General features: G+C 41.3%; 1 protein-coding gene across 4 annotated transcripts in view; it reads right to left on the bottom strand.

Moving 5' to 3' along the window:
• DAB2 (DAB adaptor protein 2) overlaps window positions 1-19,380 on the bottom strand; it is a 168,733-nt gene that overhangs the window by 8,606 nt on the left and 140,747 nt on the right. For 3 of the 4 annotated variants that reach the window (XM_066378560.1, XM_066378552.1, XM_066378542.1), the window contains 10 exons: window positions 15,071-15,263; window positions 13,687-13,826; window positions 12,243-12,341; window positions 9,927-10,058; window positions 9,327-9,407; window positions 8,850-8,876; window positions 8,561-8,614; window positions 8,114-8,176; window positions 2,273-2,926; window positions 1,166-1,328 (listed from right to left, as the gene is read on the bottom strand). In XM_066378560.1, coding sequence (XP_066234657.1) covers window positions 1,166-1,328; window positions 2,273-2,926; window positions 8,114-8,176; window positions 8,561-8,614; window positions 8,850-8,876; window positions 9,327-9,407; window positions 9,927-10,058; window positions 12,243-12,341; window positions 13,687-13,826; window positions 15,071-15,161 — 1,504 coding nt within the window. In that variant the 5' untranslated portion in view covers window positions 15,162-15,263. The remainder of the gene's footprint in view (window positions 1-1,165; window positions 1,329-2,272; window positions 2,927-8,113; window positions 8,177-8,560; window positions 8,615-8,849; window positions 8,877-9,326; window positions 9,408-9,926; window positions 10,059-12,242; window positions 12,342-13,686; window positions 13,827-15,070; window positions 15,264-19,380) is intronic. The other variant, XM_066378570.1, reaches the window with a different exon arrangement.

The following is a 19,380-nucleotide window of genomic DNA, read 5'->3' as shown; positions in this document are numbered from 1 at the left end:
TATGAGACTACACAGCTCTGTGATGTGATCTGGTCATGGGCACTACCTGCAAGCTCCCTGCCCTTCCACAAGGAAAAGCGTCAACCAGCTCCCCTGGGGCTGCAGGAGAAGAGTGATGCAGAGAGGGGAGCCCCCAAGAGATAGGAAGAGCTCAGGGAAAGTCTCGTGGTGGTACCAGTTCAAGCAGAGCCCTGGGAGCATTTGCTTTTCACCCCCCACATGGGTTTCAGCCGTTCAGCAGTTGGGTAACAACTCTCCTGCTACTATATACTCCAGATATGATTAAACAAACTTAATAGAATAGAAAACAGCAGAGAAAAAAACAAAACAAAGCAGGGTGCTGATGACTGGCTCCACAGGAGGCAGAGAAAGATCCCTGGTCATGTGGGCACACATGAGCTAATGAAACGTTTATGAATGATGGCACCAGCACATCCTGGGTATCTAAAAAAATCCTACCTCTTCCCTTATCACTGTGCTCTTTTCAACTTGGGGTTTCCAGTATTTACATTCTTATTTCACTTAGACACTCAGCTACCCAAAATATTGGCAAGGAGCTGCTAAGGCTTAAGTATGTAGAGACTGATAGGATATGTGCCTACCCAATACCCACCATATGCCTAGGGACAGCTCCGGGCTCAGAACTGGAGTCTTTCATTCTATGGCTTACACTTGCTTCAGACTTAACTTACATTCTTCTTCAGGTATAGTTCCCTTCCAAGAGGGCTACCTGGTGAGGCTTTGGTGAGACCAAAGTAATGGGAACTTGCAGGGAAGACATGCCATGTTGTTACTTTTTCAATAGAGATGAGAGACAAAGTTCTGTCATTTCAGCCTCATTTCTCCTCTGAAACTGGTTTGAGCTTCAAGATCCCTTATAATCATCTTCAGTAAGCCATGATCAATTGGTTCAAATAAGAGCAATATTAACATGACTTTCTTTTCACATGTCAACTCAAGGAGCCAAATTTTGCTTATAAGGCCAAGGTACCAGGTGGCAGTGGGGTTGCACAGAAGTAAAAGTGGAAGACACAATCCCCAGGATGATCAAATATTATGCCCCTGAAACCTCTATGGATATGCAGTGCCTTCTTCTTATGCATTATTTATTATCTTAGCAGTGAAAGTAATAGGGGCAAAAGCTAACTCGATCTCAGGCACTTACCTAGACCTGCAAGGGGTCCCACTGGGGCAGAAGCACTTGTTTTGAAAAGATCCAGAGGGTTGGTCTGTGGGGCTGTAGACTGTCCTGTAGGTGATGTCTGCCCTGGAGCTTCAGCGTCAGGAGGAGCAAAGATGTCTGATGTAAGCAAGTCATTTGCTGGAGACTGACAGGGCAGAGAGGGACGTAAAGGAGTCACTCAGTAACAGAGAAGTGAAGCTTTATTCGGTCTCCTACTCTGTGCTTCAAATTTGGGAATCATACAAAGAAAAATGATTTTCTATTACTGATAGATTACTACAAAAAAACAACCAAACAAATAAAAAAGACAAGGATCCCAGCAATGGAGAGATACTGAGTCTTGGACTCTTAAAGTGAAATCTAATTTATTTTTTACACATTTGTATCTGTCTGTCCTTCTTATCAGCTAAGAGCTTGAAGCTGGGAACAAAGGGACAACTATAAATAAGTTGCTTAAATATTTTTGATCATTCTAGTGGATTTGAATCAGTCTACATAAAATTGATACAGTAGTCTAATCATTAGTCCAGCATACATATTCCAATGAGGTCTAAACAAAATATTTATAGAAACCGTATTTTCAATTGTTTTTGAATGAGGTGGTAACAGTGAATCTATGTTTCTTTCAAGACAATGGATTATTCCGTCACCTTTTAATGGAGGAGACAACCTCAAGAATTTTACACCACCACCTCTGACATTAATGCAACGTGAGGGTGTGGGGGGCGTGTGTTAGTGTGGGGAAGTTGTACAAGGAATCATGAGAACCCTTGCCCTCCGCTCCCAGAATGTGACCATCAAACTTACCAGAGGTACAGAAGCATAGAAGCATTAAAAATGAAAAAAAACTTGTGTTTAGTTAATAATCAGAGACAAGACATGCAGACGGAAAGCAGGGTGCAAGTGAGAAGCTTTAAGAGGGCGGCGATTAGAATAAGGTATTCTGGGAGTGCCAGGAGCCTCACCCCGCCTTCTATTACACAGCCACACAGGAAACTACAACAGCAGCAGGGGAGACAGCTCGCGTCATACCACCCTCTGATACGGAACATGCATTCTGCCAAAGGACATGTGGAGAAGACAATTCACCTTAGCAGTCCTTCTGCCTCTTCCTGGTTTGGTACTTTGTGGAGGTGGGATAATGGCTATGGAGTCATGTGCTGAGGACTGGACAGAGCTTTCCAAGTCCTGCTTGACGCCATTTGGTACGGGCTGTCCTTTGGGAGGGCTTCCCACAAAAGGGTTCTGGGAGGATTTGACATGGAAGCCGTTCTGTTCTCTGTCAGATACCCCATTCTGAGTTCTCACTGCTGGCTGGGTTTGCGGAGCTGGAAGGGGCCACGGGCCTGCCTGAGCTTCCTGTTTGCCAGTCCGGTTAGAGATTTGGTCAAACTGCTGACCAAAGTAATCAGCATCCCCATTCAGGGGCCCATTACTCAGTGGAGTAGACACGCCACTCAAATGCTCTGTCTTCGGATCTGGAGATTTGAGAGAATCAAACGAAGAGGGTGGCGATTGGTCTTGCTGTGCAAAAGGATCATCACGGAAAGGATCAGGATTAGGGGTGGGAAAGAAATTGAGATTGGCAGAAAAGGCATTTTCGGGCAAGAAAGACGCCTGAGACTTTGGTCGAGGAAGAGAGGAGGAGGCGATGCCGTTTGTTAAGAATGAATTTTCTCTTAAAGAATTCTGATTGGTGTTGATTTCAGAGTTTAGATCCACTAACAGGATATCTTTGCTTTCCTATCACATTTGGAAAGAAAAAAAAAAGAAAGAAAGAAAGCATTAGTCCATGTGTGACTTCGAATGAGAAAACTACATAAAATAACCAGGATTATTAAAATTCCTATTCGAGTTTGGTCTTGACAAACTGGTTGACCACGACCTCCTCCTGTCACCTCGTGAGTGCATTTATTAGTTGAATAGGTCCTCCTTGCCCTTCCCCCACCCCATGCCCTTTTATTTACACTTCAACTTCATTAGCCCCTTATTAAGTGAACTCTTAACTGTTTTTACTTTACTTATGTCATGGCACATCCTTACAGATATGGAGTTCATGGTCACTGTTGCAATTCATGTCTTTGAAAGTCTTAAAAAGAATTGACTGTGCGTCGCTCCAAGTGATATTCTAAGTAGGCAGAGTTTGAAAAGAAGACAAGACCTCAGAGCCCAGCCCAGGTTCTCACCTGATGCACTGTCCCTTCCCTTATACCCCCGTTGTGGAACATCACCTCTAAATGAGCGAATTTATTGGTTAATATATCCATATTTTTATAGTTCTGGCTGTAATAAAGTTCAAGGTCAAATACATCTCCCCATAAGTGGTATTTCCTTTGGAGGGGAGAATTTCCCCTCACATCACAGCATGCCAGGTGTGACTTCTTAAATATTTAAGGTTCCCTTCCAAAGTGCTAGCCAATTTAGAGCTCTCTTCCTCATCATCCAAGTCTCTCCTTTGGACATACCTTTGTCTGTCCGTATCTTTCTAAGGAAGTGATACTAAAATAATGATATAATCTAACATATCACATTCGCCTCTTTTATCTGTGCATTTTTTAATAATATGGCTTAGAATTATCTGTGCTGTAACAGTAATCTTATCTATTTAGTTGATAAGTTCAACTAATCTTTATCTTTATGTATAATATAATCTTTAATTTATGTATAAGGTGGAGTGGGTTTAAGAGTTAATTTGAAAGACATACCAAATGTATAACTCCACAAGTTCTATTCTGTCATTTTCTGGTATGTTAATTATTTGGGTTCTCAGTTGTTAGATAAGACATCCTTCTCAGCATAAAATCAGCAAATTAGATCAATCTGATCTGTGTGTATAACTAATTAGAATTCATCCTGGGATAGAGCTGTCATACTGACAGACCTTTCTCCTGACTGATTTTGATCCATTAAATATCATACTTAACTAGCTAGCTAGCCACAGAAAAATATAAGCAATGAACAATACCTATGAAATGGAAGTTAGAATTCTAGCATTAGCCCAAACAAATTACTAGATATTTTTATCCTTGAGACAGAAACAACTTTAAGGGAATATAACATTTTCAAAAATAAAAAGGAGGCTTAAATAGGCTTCTTTGGTTTTAAGAGAAATGAACACATTTTCAGAAAGTTTAGGCCCTAAATTAGACCTTATTGGTATTCTATCTTTTAACTTCCTTTACTGTTAGGTATAATCCACAATTTTTAAAAACCAGCTTCTCTTTTTTATAACCAGGAGAATTTGTCAGAATAAAGAGCTTGTCATTATAAATTTTTTTTTTTAAATCAAAGAAATAGATTGGAAGATCTCTAAGTGTAGTGATCTTTAACAATCAAAAGGTAGGAAAAAAATGTATTACAGAAGCTTGTGATTTCAATTTTTCTTTATTATTATGAGCCACCTCTGGTCAGAACAGTTCGGTATTCACTGCTGGTAGAGTTCTCCTTTTCAAATACTTCAGAAGAAGTTCTTAGGACACCAAACAGGAGCCACAATGTTAAACTTCTGAATAGTCACCCTATAAGTAAAATGTATAAGGCTCTCCTCAGGTCAGGTTTGTTGTTAATTCAAGATTAAGAGTCAAGGTCGTAGACTACAACAGAAAGATGCAAGACTCCTCATCTACCCCCAGAATTGAGAACTTTATATGAGTTCTTTGTTGGACATCAGTAATGCATCCACTCGGCCATCGTTGGAGGACCTGAGACAAACACTGGCGACGGGAAAGTGAACTACAGCCCCTGCTCCTAAGAAGCTCCTGTAAGAGGGCGCTCAGGCAACCCGAGGTGTCTGCACAGAGACAAGGTTTTAGATACTGAGTTCAGTCCATAGCTTAGCTTTTTTCCAGGTAGTTGTTTCACCCAGACATTCCAGCCTGCCAAATCCTGGGCTGCCCCCACACAGCTTTTGGTGTCTTCTTGCCACTCCCTATACTGAAATAAGCTTCGTTAGCCAGACTTTCAAAATGACCCACAAGGCAACCCAGTTTACTATTAGCCAAACTACTCAAGTTCGGATTATTTACAAAGCCTTTTCCCATTGATCCTCTATTTCAGCTTCACCTGTGCCCACCCACGGTATCTTACTTACCATATTTCCCCATGTATAAGATGCACCTTTTTTTGTGTGAAAAATTTGGCGTCTAACACCTGGATGCGTCCTAAACAGTGGTTGTAGATTTTTTTACTTGCATTTTCCACTTTAACGCGTGGATGAGGAGTTGTATAAATTTTATGATGACTTCAATAACTTTATGTAATACATTTTTTTTTCCAAATTTCGGGCCCCAAAATGAAGGTGCGTTTTATACATGGGAGCATCTTATACACGGTGAAATATGGTGTATAAGGCTGTGAGCCCTGATCCCATCTCTGCAGCAGATTTAACCTCTTCTTCAGAGGAACAAGCTTTATGTTCTTCTCATACTAACTGCTTTGGAATGGTCAATTTTTTCAAGTGAGAGCATGTCTTTTGTCTCTTTTTCTTCTGTCTTTTTTTTAGACCAGTGTGAAAGAACATTGTTCAAGTGGTGTTCCAGTAAAAATCACATTCTAAGGAAGGTTACTTGTTTTGTAACATGAGCTTTATTTGAAATGCATGAAAGCATTCTGTGTAAGTGTTGGGAGGGTAGGACAGAACTAATGAAGTCTAGATGATTTAGGTTTCTTCCTCTCTTCATCTCCTCCAGAGCAGCTATTGTAAGATTTGAATATTTTTAGACATGCTGGTTTTATCAAGTAGAGATAAACCTATTTTGTGACCTATGAATACAAAGTCAATTTCTAAGAACACTCTGGCAAAGTCTGACCAGCACATAATTAGCACTGTCAGAGTTCTCTTATTCAGCAGAGACTATCTACTTTGATGGTATTTATTCTTTTGACTTCTTGTTAGTTTCACTAAAGTTGGAATTTTATTTTTAGAAGCCAAAAATTCTTAGAATGAAGTCTAATATCAGTGAGACTCAGGATTATTCCTGTTTTTTATTTCCTCGTCCAGAACCTTCTAGAAGTCTACAGAAACAGATGAAGCAGTCCAGGCTTCCTTGCTTATCCTACTGGAACTCTGTTTCATAGCTTGAGGGCTTTGATCTCTTTAATAAACTTGTCTGAATGTCAGTTATACTTAGAAAGTACTGGTACATCATTCAGACATCAATTTACTTTGGGAAGGGGGCTACTCATAGAGGAGTAGGGGACGTTGCCCAGGAAATAGAAAAACTTCAGCGCCAGGATGGACCTTTCAGGGTGATCTAATCTAGAATTTCAAAAGGTTTATCCTTAGAATGGTAACAAACATTGTGAAGAGTGACAGGGCTATAGACAAGTTAGTCAGGACTCACGGCTTAAAAGAACATTAAACCGGCTTCTCTCTTGCAGGGATTTTTAGGTCCTCTAAACCAGAGGTCCCCAAACTACAGCCCGCGGGCTGCATGCGGCCCCCTGAGGCTATTTATCCGGCCCCTGCCGCACTTCTGGAAGGGGCACCTCTTTCATTGGTGGTCAGTGAGAGGAGCATAGTTCCCATTGAAATACTGGTCAGTTTGTTGATTTAAATTTACTTGTTCTTTATTTTAAATATTGTATTTGTTCCCATTTTGTTTTTTTACTTTAAAATAAGATATGTGCAGTGTGCATAGGGATTTGTTCATAGTTTTTTTATAGTCTGGCCCTCCAACGGTCTGAGGGACAGTCAACTGGCCCCCTGTGTAAAAAGTTTGGGGACCCCTGCTCTAAACTCTGTCCTGTGGTGTGTGTCCCACGGGGTCGGCATCTGGGAAGCGTGTGCGCAGTCCCTACTCCTTCTCATCTCCTGGCTTGGGCATTTTGTGTGAAATTTCGAAGGCCTGGAATTCTCTGCAATACTCTGGAACCAGTGAGACTTACCCAGGCCTCGATCTGCCGCAGCTTTAATTCCAGGGATCTTCTTGGTCATATGGGCTTGCTTGATAACTTCCTGATATAAAAGACTCCCAGGGGATACCGATGCCCTTTTCTCCTGGTTATTGCTTTCTCGCCTTTTGTGTTCAAATCCAGAAACTCACTCAGAGCTATTAGCTGACCCTCTACACTACATAAATACCTATAACTAACATCTACTAATAAGCTTTATAATTGGTTTTAAGGTTGGTCTCCCTGCTAGATAGTACACTTTGTGATGTTATTGACATTGTGTGTCTCACTCACTGCTGTGCTTGGCAAATAACAGGTGCTCAAAAAACTGTTAAATAAATAATAGATGTTGTAAGAAGCCATTCAAAATTAAGTGGCTAATTTCACTTGAGGCCTGTTTTGGATTTGGGCTTAAGTGTTGAATTTGAACCTCTTTCTTGGGTAAATGAGTTTTTTTTCCTGAATCATCATTTCTTATCTGTAAAGGAAAATACTGCTCTATTCTCAGAGGTATTACGGATCAATCGATATCAAGCTTTGATACACTATAATATCCTTTTAAAATGAGAAACATTTTTTTTAAAGGATAAACTTTGGTTAAACATAACTGAGCCTCTTGTTGAAGTTTTACTTCACACCAAGCTTATGCTGAATCACAATAGAAGAGAAAAACAATGAAGAAGCCTGAAGGCTTTACAATTAATCATCTAACAAGCATACTTTCTTCAAATGGGCTTATGCCCAGAATGATTATTCAGCTCCTCCTTCTGATCCTAAGTAATACCGAAGACTACATTGCCTGACCTATTGCTCAGATTTAACCTCTAAGCAACATTAATATATCTGAATTAGTGCCGACAGGTTCCCATGGTGACTTAAGATGGGCAAATTTGTCCTAGTAGCTATTTACACTTTATGCAGAAAAATCAGCAGTCACCTTCCAAGTTTCAATGAGATGCTCAAGATTTCTGGTTAATTGCCAATTTGAGTCATAGATGTCATTTCCATTACATTGCAAATTTAAAAACAGACACTTACTGTTGTACTATTTAGGTCAGGAGGTGTAGACATGTCCCCAAACAAATCCATCTGGTCAACAGCCTTAAAAAAGTATTTGGATTAGATTCAGATGTGTCTACTCAAGAAGATTATTTTGTATATTGTTGTAATTGGTTCCTAAACTAAAGTTTAGGAAAATAGCTGTCACAATTGGATTTTCATTTAATGAATACAGATTTGATATTAGGATTTAGGTCAGGAAGTGTAGACAGGTACCCAAACAGATCCATCTGGACCAAACTCTTTAGAAAGTATTTGAATTAGATTCAAATGTGTTTACTAAAAAGACTGCTTTGTATAGTGACATCAATGTTACAATAATGTTTAGGGAAATAGTTGTTGCAATCGAATTTTCATACAGACTTAGTATTTGCAATATCTATACCAGTTTAGGTATGGAAGAGTTATAAAAAGTCACATACTCACCAATTTCAGTTTGTTAGCTTGATCATCAAGAGTCATTAAGGCCTCACCTCCATTCTGAAAAGATGGCAAATATTTAAGGGTTTAGTGGCCGAGTTTTCATTTCCCAGTGTATGGGCTTGCTAAGCAGTTTTAATTTGGGCACTGATCATTCAGTTGTACGTCTTCTATGACCAGAAGGGTCATGAACACAGACTAATAAGCCAGAGGGAAGCATGCCAGGCAGGTAGCAAACAAGGACTTATATGCATCAGACATGCAGGATTCCCAAGAAAAGAAGATGCAGTTTTACCTCAACTGCACTGTTGGCTTCTTCCATCTAAAAAGAAAGACACAGATTCAGTGATCTTAGTAAATATAGTCAAAGGGAGTTAAATAAAAGAACAAACATATCTATGGGTTCACAGGTATGATAAGTAAAAGAGACTCTTGCATATTATCTCTGCCCTACATTCCCCTTCTTTTTTCATTTTACCTCTGGATTTGAATAGAGTTACTGGACTTAAACTTGGTAGTCCCATATGGTCTTTAAAATCCAGGTGATGTTTGTAGGGAGAAAAGATAGGAGCCAGGGACTGGAAATCAGAAGTGGCTAATAATAACATCCATCCATTGCCCTATTGGGAAGAACAGTTGGCACATTTCTCTACTTTCTATACTTTGGAGAGTCACATAGAAGTCAACTCTCCAGACAAGCCATATGTTTACACAATGTTCAAATACAATCCTGAATACTGTCCCAAGTTTAACAGAACTAGGTAGTACTTGCCTTTTTCTTTTCTTCTTCCTTTTTCTTTACATTGTAGATCACTTGAAAAAGGTCTTTAAGATCAATGACTAAAGGTTCAGCCTGAAACAAGGGAAAGCATCTTTGTCAGTATCTTCACCTTAACATTTGCTTTCCTTTGTTTCTCATCACTTTGGATTAGGATTTTTTTTTTTAATTTTCCTTTCTCCTACAGCTCCTTACTACCCTCTCCTATTTTATGGGGAATCATCACCACCCCCATCCTCACACCCAGATACATAAAAGGAAGCAGGGCTAATAAGTACTTAAAACGAGAAGCACCATGATAATTTTCCAGTGACTTCTGCATTTCTACGAATAATTCACTCTTACTCTAAAATCAGCATTGACTTTATGAGAAGGTCAATTCTAATAATCCTTGTGCCACATGCTTCATAGGAATCAATGACATTTCAGTAAAGATTCCTTAGACCAATAGAGATAGTCATCCTTTGAATCATTGCTTGTTGCCCCTCCCGTATCCGGTTGTTTCTAGAAAGCTTTCTAGCTGAGTGACGAACACTTCTTTGCTCCACTGAGGACAAGGTCCCCTCCAGGTACACCCCAAGGCTTGGCATTTACCTGCTGCCCTGTTTTTATGGCAAAAAACTGATGCTGGCCTTCCGCTCCACACACATAACCAAATGCTCGGTTATCTGTAACATCCCGGGCAATGAAAGAGATCTTATTTACTGGATGTTCGTGTTCTATCACCTGGAAAAAAAAACCCAGAAAACAGAAAAAAATGATTTATTGGGAAGACTGAAATATATTTATAGGCTATCACAGTTAAGCATGGATATATGAAGAGGCTAAAACACTCAAAGAACACAATGTTCACTTCTGGTTGAAGGCTAGAATTATACTTACCCTTGTTAGGAAGGCCTCCAAAAGGAATAAAGAGTAGAAAACAAAAATGGGGAGATTGCCTGACCAGGCGGTGCCATAGTGGATAGAGTGTTGGACTGGGATGTGGAAGGACCCAGGTTCGAGACCCCGAGGTCGCCAGCTTGAGCATGGGTTCATCTGGTTTGAGCAAAGCTCACCAGCTTGGACCCAAGGTCGCTGGCTCAAGCAAGAGGTTACTCGGTCTGCTGTAGTCTCACGGTCAAGGCACATATGAGAAAGCAATCAATGAACAACTAAGGTGTCACAATAAAAAACTGATAATTGATGTTTCTCATCTCTCTCCGTTCCTGTCTGTCTGTCCCTATCTATCCCTCTCTCTGACTCTCTCTGTCTCTGTAAAATAAAGAAATAAAGAAAGAAAGAAAGAAAGAAAGAAAATAAAAAAATAGCAAGTCTCCTTTAAAAAAATGGGGAGAATTGTGCACCTGAAACCTGTATTATTTTGTTAAGCAATGTCACCTAAATAAATTTAACAAAAAGGAAAAAAAAGAGGGGAGAATGCCCCTTTTTGAAATTCTGATACTTGCATCTCTCTACCCAGACGACGTGATGGCACGTAGCAGGGAAGGACTGAGGATCGGGAGACCAGGGATTTCTGAACTGCAGGTGGGCATACGACTTATTTCAAGTAGTTGTACTTTCCCAACTAAAGACAAACTCAAGTACACAACACAACTAAGCTAGAGGAGCATTCACAGGGTTCCTCTGACAATCGCTCAGAGTGGCTGGAGAATAGGTACCTAAGTATTATTGAAACAATTATCCCCAAGATATTCTCGAAGTTACCAAATGCCCTCCTAGGGTATTTATGAACCTCACTTAAGATACCTACAACATTACACAGGAGTTACACGTGGCAGGGGTAGGCAGTGCCTCTCCCTCCCCCTTCTCTCTTGGTCCTTGCAAATAGCAGGGCTCAAATCTTTAGGGATGTTTGTTGGTTGTCAGAATATGTCTTGGCTTTTGTTTCCAAATGCCTAAGACCACTGAAAAGTTTATATTGGGTATCTTAGAAGGGTGGGGAGTGAAAGAATGCTTGCAATGAGAACCTGCTACCTCTGATGGGCTCGGTAAGATAAGACTTGAGAGGTGAGGGAGGGTGGAGACAGCAGTGCATGGGGGCCAGCCGGCGAGTGAGCCTGTACCACAGTTCAGCGCCCTAAGTTTGGCCACTGGATTTTGCATATTAGATAAAGGGTTTCCCTAGGAAGGGATACATAGTAGCTGGAGGTCTCCCCACAGTGCCTGATACAACAGAGAATTTTACAATGATGAGAATAAGCTACAAACATTTTAAGTGGATGAATCTTGACTAGAGAAAAAAGAAAGTCCCCAAAGATTTGAAATATGATAGCTGTTTGATAAGGCTCAAAAAAAACCCCACACAAACAAGACTACTCATGTATGATAGAAGAAAAACAGCAACCACAAAAAATGATTCGAGTTACAACTGCAGGGTGAGGAGGAAAGGAATAACAAGGTGGAATATTACAGGTAATATTCTAGCATTAGGTTAGCCACTAAGTTTGCATATGATCTATGAGAGGTGGGCAAAAGTAGGTTTACAGTTGTGAGTACATGAAACACAGAGCTTATTTTTGTGCTTATTATTATTATTAATATAACTGTAAACCTACTTTTGCCCACCCCTGTATATTAAAATGGGACCCATGCATAGACCTATGACAGCATCAAAGCCAGAGGTTAGGATTATTCTTGTACCTGGGTCCAAAAATGTATCCAAGTGACACTGATAGGATATCTGTGTTTATAAACTTGAGGTTCACATCTATCAGGGGAAACAAATTTCAAAAGAAGCTATTTGGACTCCTTACCTCCTCCCCTATTTTCTGCCTGTATGACAGGAGCAGTGTTATCTATTTATATTTCTACAGAATTTTGAAAAGGAAAAAGGGAGCTAAAATTTAGTTGAAAATTGTTTTTCAAACTCAGGTGGTCAGAAAAGTATCATTGAAAGTGAATTCTTACCCCAGTTTTCTCATCAATTATTTTTATCCCAGAAAGGGAAATGTTGACCCAGATCCTTTGCTTGTGTTGCCCCTGAGATCGACCAGCTGCCGCCATGCCCTGATGAGGTCGGGGAAACAAGAAAAAGTTAGTTAAAAGTATTCGACAATGCTTCCAACACTAAAAATTTAAAAGTCAGCTTTGCTTTCAGCTCCGTTTGCCATCTATGAAAGGCTTAGGCATCCTTCCTAAGAGACAGCCGGATGGAACAGAAGACATAGAGCTGGGACATCTCTAGTTAGCTCTGTGAACTTGGACAAGCCGTTCTGATTCTCTTGGCCTCAGAATAGTCAATGGTAAAAAAAAGAATATTCTAGTAGCCTGACCAGGTGGTGGCATTGTGGATAGAGCTTCAGACTGGGACTCAGAGGACCCAGGTTCAAAACCCGAGGTCACTGAGCATAGTCTCATCTAGCTTGGGCACGGGGTTGCTGGCTTGAGCGTGGGGTCATAGACATGACCCCATGGTTGCTGGCTTTGAGCACAAAGGTCATTGGCTTGAACAAGGGGTCACTGGCTCTGCTGGAGCCTCCCAGTCAAGGCACATATGAGAAAGCGATCAATGAACAACTAAGGTGCTGCAACGAAGAACTGATGCTTCTCATCTCTCTCCTGTCCCATCTATCTGTCCCTCTCTCTGTCTCTCTCTTTGTCTCTGTCACACACACACAAAAAGAATACTAGAGTAGATCTTCAAGGATGTTCCTTCTAAGCCTTATCTTACTTAACAAGTATTATTTAGTTTCTCATAGTGACAGTACAGTACTAGAATTAAAAAATTCGGAACACCAAAGGGCTAACTCTCAAGAATCCTGCTATGCTAGAACAACACTCAAAATAAGCAAACAGGCCCTGGCCAGTTGGCTCAGCGGTAGAGCGTCGGCCTGGCGTGCGGAGGACCCGGGTTCGATTCCCGGCCAGGGCACATAGGCGAAGCGCCCATTTGCTTCTCACCCCCCCCCCCCCATCCTCTCTGTCTCTCTCTTCCCCTCCCACAGCCAAGGCTCCATTGGAGCAAAGATGGCCCGGGCGCTGGGGATGGCTCCTTGGCCTCTGCCCCAGGCACTAGAGTGGCTCTGGTCGCGGCAGAGCGACGCCCCGGAGGGGCAGAGCATCGCCCCCTGGTGGGCAGAGTGTTGCCCCTGGTGGGTGTGCCGGGTGGATCCTGGTCGGGCGCATGCGGGAGTCTGTCTGACTGTCTCTCCCCGTTTCCAGCTTCAGAAAAAAAAAAAAAATGCCAACAAACTCGTGGCTACTCATAAAATGAGGTGCCTCTGGATCAATTACATGATTAGACATTTTTTTCTTTCAAATTACTGAGATACAGGTAAACATACACTTTGAATGCATTTCCCTCTTTTGAGTATTCGCTGAGGACAGAGAGAAGCACACTGTCCCCTCTTACCTTTAGCTTCATCATGGAATCTTGGCTCATTTTATCTCCTCTTGCATCGGGCACGTCGTCAATGCCAATCAGTTTGGCCTTGTATTTTACACCGTCACCTTTGAATCTGGCCAAAAGGTACTCATCTGTCTTTTCAGAGCCTGATAAAAGAGAGAAATACAGGATAAAATTTATAAATGTATTTAAATATCAGCCCCACATAAAATCAAATGTGCGCTAGCATCTCCAAAAAAGAGTAGCATAAATCTTGATTATACTACAATTGATTAAGTGTGCAATAGTCTATCCTTATTCTTATGTCCTCTGAGTAAAACCATGCTCTGTAGCCCTGTCCAGATAGCTTGGCTGGTTGGAGCATCATCCTGAAGTGCAGAGGTTGCTGGTTTGATCCCCGGTCAGGGCAATACAGGAGCAGATCAAAGTTCCTGTCTCTTTCTCTCCCTTCCTTTCTCATAAAAATTAATGGGGAAGGGCGCTATGGGGAGGGGGGTAAGGGAGATGTTGAGGGGAATACGGGGGAGAGAGAATACATTCGGGGCAACACTAGAATCTATGTAAACACAATAAATTAAAATCAATAATAAAAATTTTTTTAAAAATTATGCTCTGTCATACTACCTATGATGTTGGGGTGGAGAGAAAATAAACTTAAATGTGTTAAATGGACTGAATTATGGGAAATTTATGAAAATATGTGAAGCGAGACTTAGGGATATTGGTTATAGTTTAAAAAATCTTTTTAAAAAGAATATAAGGAGGATAATGCTTTTGTTTTTTATTCAAAGAAAAATAAGGTACCACACAGTTTACTAAGATTTTGAATTGCCAGTAAGGCAGAAAGGAATTTTGGGTAAATTTCTCTGAAAATCATTTAAGATAATTATCTCATCTTTATAACTTCTTTTGCTTCTCTTAAAAGGCCTGTGCAGTCTCATTCCCTGTGCTAAAGTGTGGATGTGAAAGGCAGACAAGTCACAAAATATCTTCAAACTAGGAATGATTAAGAACTCTGACTCCTTCTAGTGGTATACTTCAGGTCAAGAATGAAGGTCTAACAGAACAAAGATCTTGATTTTTAAAAAATAGCGAAGTTGTAAATAGGCTTCGGAATCATAACTGTACGCTAACTGATCGTTGCATTTATGAACCAGACAAGATGGTGTGAAAGCTTGCTGGCAGGACCCCAGTGGGCACAATCACAGGATTCGGAGATGTCTTGTATATGGAGTGAATCAAACTCCCACTCTCCTGTTAGGAGGACTGGAGGCTAGGCTGAGGTCGAAGTGAGGCCAGGGCCAGCTCTTATTTTACCCTGAACCTCTCAATCCTTCGGAGGTAACCACCACCAGCTCCCCTCATTGGCTTCAAGAGGATTTCTCCCTACCTTTCTTCTTTTCCTTCTTTGACGGTGCCTTTGGTGCGGCCTGTTGGTCAGGCTGACCATTAGTTGCACTCGTTTCTGCTTCGTTAGACATGGCCAGAAAGCAGGCAGCAAACTCCAGCACCAGCAGACACTCAGTGACACCAGGCGATCCCCGATGGAGAAGTCTCAAATTAACATAACCTATGTCAGACACCTGTAGGCAGAGTTTAGAGGCGTAATGAGACCATAACACAGCAAACCCAGACTTTTTGCCATAATAGACCTACAACTAGTGATTGGCGAGTGTAGTTCTTCAGACTCATTCTGTTCTTTCTCCCTTATTGGACTGAACTCCGAAAGCAGGGGAGTGTGTAGGAGAGCTTCCTTTGTAGTTTCCAAAATGGAAAGAAGGTGTTTACCAGATTTTGCTTTAACCAATTGGTATCTGGTAACATTTAATGATTATCTAGCTAAGTAGTCTGTGTTGGATCTTTGGTGTACAATTCTAGTCTAAATGATAAGGATCAAAATGTGTCACACATAGAAAAATAAGGTTTCATAGCAGAATAGAAATAATGTGAAGGCTGAGCTTGAGAAAATTGCAATTGGCATGAGAAGGTGGGCAGTACACATTCTGGTTCTTCTAAAATACCCTTTACCTGTAAAGGCAGTGTCAAGGGCAGAGCTATACATTTTATCTTATTCATATTCATATTTTTTAAAATGTTAGGATTCTACATTCTATCTCCAAGGCTTTCTAAGCACTGTACTTTAAAAGACATCCATTTTTGACATTTGACACTCACATATATTAAGGAGAGAATGACTTTATGGGGTATCTGATGCATAATTCATTGAATGCGAATACTTATATGTTATTATTTAGCATTTGTCCTCAAAACAGTTGTGGTGTGTGCTCTCATAAAACTCCCCCACGCACCACAGTAGGTAAAATGGAGGAACGTAGAGTCGCTTTCAGCAAGCAGATGTGAACTAATGCTTCAAAAAGGTCTTTCACCTCCCAGGAGGCAAAGTTTCTACAGAAGAAGGTTAACTTTCTACATGGATGGTGGACCAAAGGCAAAGTAAAGCTACTCGTAGTTCTGTAACCCTGTTAAGACCACCTGTGGGCTGGTGGTACACTCTCCCACCCCCAAAAGACCTCTTAATTCTGTGCCTACAGCACTCAGTTATTTGAGCTTTTAAATTTAAGGAACAAGTCCACCACATGGGAGTATATGCTATTTGTTAGATAAAGGATGAAAAGTAAGTTTCAAGTTTTTGCCCAATGAGCTTCAATTGCACTTACTTCCTTCATAAATGTCAACATTTTTTCCTGAAGGTCAGTACTTAATCCCCCCTATGCATTTTTTTAATAGTCCTTGTAGTTTTAATAGTCTTAAAAACACACGCATAGCCTGACCAGGAGGTGGCACAGTGGATAGAGCATCGACCTGGGATGCTGAGGACCCACGTTTAAAACCCCGAAGGTAGCTGGCTTGAGCACGGGCTCATCCAGCTTGAGTGCAGGCTCACCAACTTGAGCGCGGGCTGCCAGTTTGACAATGGGACCATAGACATGACCCCATGGTCACTGGCTTGAGCCCAAAGGTCACTGGCTTGAAGCCCAAGGTTGCTCGCTTGAGCCCAAAGTTGCTGGCTTGAGCAAGGAGTCACTGGCTCAGCTGGAGCCGCCCAGTTAAGGCACATATGAGAAAGCAAAAAATGAACAACTAAGGAGCTGCAACAGGTCGATGCTTCCCATCTCTATCCTTTCCTATCTCTGTCTGTCTGTCTGTCTCTTTCTCTCTCGCTGAAACATAAAATACACATGCATAGAGAAATACATAAATCTATGTATGATTAATATTATCTGAACTATTTCATTTAGAGATTTAGTAGTTAATTTTGCTCAAAGTCACCGGACAGTAGGCAGCCAGAGAAAAATCTATTTGCAGGTGAACATCTTACATAGCAGAGGACTAGGACTCACAGCTCTTCTTACTCAAGAATTCTTTGGGAACCAAGCACTATTAGCCTTTTACCTGCATTAACTCTAAAATTTTACAGTAACCCTGAGTGTTATGATTCAGTATTAGTTCACTTTTCCAGAGGAAAAGCCACGGCACAGAGGCTTCAACATACTCAGATGCAAATATTCAATAGTAGAGCCTGGGTCTGGCCCTGGCTGTCTGAGCCCGGGCCAGAGTCCCTCAGATGTGACACTGATGGATCCCATCTAAGAAATCTCACACTAGTGACAGAGATGTTCTATTATACACCTGCAGTGCCCCCCCTAAGATATGTCCAGTTCTAACACCCAGAACTTTTCATGTGGCCCTATTTGTGAAAAGGGTATTTGCAGTTGTAATTAAGGACCTTGAGTTGGGATTAGCCTGGATCCAGGGAGAGCCCCAAATCCCAGAACAGAAGTCCTTCTACAAGAAAGGCAAAGAGAGATCTGAGACATAGAGACACGGAAAGGAGAAGGGATATAGGACAGAAGTGGAGACTGGATGGGCACATCTAACAATCAGAAATACCAAACATTACCCATGTCCACCAGAAGCCAGGAAAGAGGGACATTATGACTTTCCCCTCAGATCTTCCAGAACAAAAACCCTTGTGTGCTTCCAGCACTGTAACAGAATAGATTTCTTTGGTTTTAAGCATCCAGCTTTTGGTCATTTGCTACGACAGCCCGACAGAAACTACTACAACACCTCTCTTTTGTCTGCCTTCATTGGTGTCCGTGGCTCCCATGACTTGTTTCCTGGCAATGTGATAAATCTCCTGGTCAGATCCACTCTCTTCCAATTTCAGGAAACCAATAATCATCATCTTAATTTCAAGAATTTATTTCAATTGTAAATTTATTCCAATTTATTCTCCATGTTTGGATCTAAAGAGCTATACATTGACATTCAGCCTACTGCATCCTTATCTTCTCCTCAGTGGGCCGTTCTCCGGGGAGGAAAGCACTCTGTGACCCTGCAGTCCTCGGATCACCATCTCATGATCCTTCTATGAGCAAACATCTAAAATCGAAGGTCTCCTACCCTGTGCCTTTTTGCTTCCCCTCAAATGACTGTTCATCTCAATTCTAGTCTCATAAAGTCAACCTTAGCCGCTAATGGGTCTCCTGACCAAATCCAAGTACTTGCTTTCCACTCTTTTGAGAGTATGTGACTGCGAGCAGCAGAAGCCTTTCTGTGAGCATTCCCCACCCCCTTTTGCTCCCATGACACCCTTGAAGCTCCAGCCAATGGCTTGTGTTCGCGGGATTGGGATGATCTGGATCTCTTGTTGAGTGGTGAAGAAGTTCTTCTAAGGTTCAGAACAATGTTGGGAGCTTTCCTGACTAGTCTTGTGGTGGCTCTCTTTGCATTTAGGACAAGGATAACAAACTTGTTGGTTTTGTTTGTGAGCGTCTTAAATATTTTGCCCTTCTTTATCTTCAATTCCCTTTCCTTTCACTCTTGTATACCAACCCCAAATTCTTCATTTCTCAAAGGCATTTTTTGTTTTCCGACTCCTTACCTTTTCACATTTTCTGAGCTCCCTTATCCCCCACAGCCTGCCCTGCCCAGTACTTCTTTGCCCCTGAAGCCAATAGATAAGACCTCTGCCTGAAGCCTTCTCCTCCTCCCCTCCTCTTCTAGTAGAAAAGTAACCTGGGTGTAAGTAAGCATGTGTTGGCCATCTTTGAAGCCTGATATTTTTTTTCTGCAGGATCTTATTTCTGACAAGAACTGAGTGAGCCCATTTTACAGGCGAATTCAATTCTAAAGTGAGAATAGTTTCAAGGAATTTGAGACGTGCCACAAAAGCACTTGGAGGGGCTTGGTTGAGGGAATGGCAGTGTGTGGTTTAGTCATAAAAATGATATAAGACATAAGAAACCTCACAACTCAAAGCCGGGCATTGACTCCCACGCTGGCAGACAGGGCCACCACGGACGGGTTCTGAAGTGAGAGGTGTTACTCTGGTTTTATAGGAAAAGCTTCTCTTTTCAGACACTCACGTCCAGTTTTTCTTGACATTGGGATTGTTTCAAAGGTTTTTGGTGTCCTTTCATATATCCTTTCACTGTTTGGGGATGAGCTGTTACAAGGGACAAGAGAGAAAAGAATAGGGAGAAAACAATTTTTTTTCTTTTAATAGAAATCTCTTGAAGAAAAGGTATCTGTGTGTGGGGTTGCAATAACCAGGGTAAGTCTCCATTGTAAACCATACAATTTAAAATATGTGTACACTCCCTGAAATGATCAGAAAGTAGACTTTGTCTGTAGCCCTAGGACTCAAAGATAACTCCTTTCTAAATAAATGTT

This window comes from Saccopteryx leptura, chromosome 1 (genome assembly GCF_036850995.1).
Source record: "Saccopteryx leptura isolate mSacLep1 chromosome 1, mSacLep1_pri_phased_curated, whole genome shotgun sequence".
NCBI lineage: Eukaryota > Metazoa > Chordata > Mammalia > Chiroptera > Emballonuridae > Saccopteryx > Saccopteryx leptura.
The sequence above is the reverse complement of the archived record's forward strand: the minus strand, read 5'-3'. Positions and strand labels throughout refer to the sequence as shown.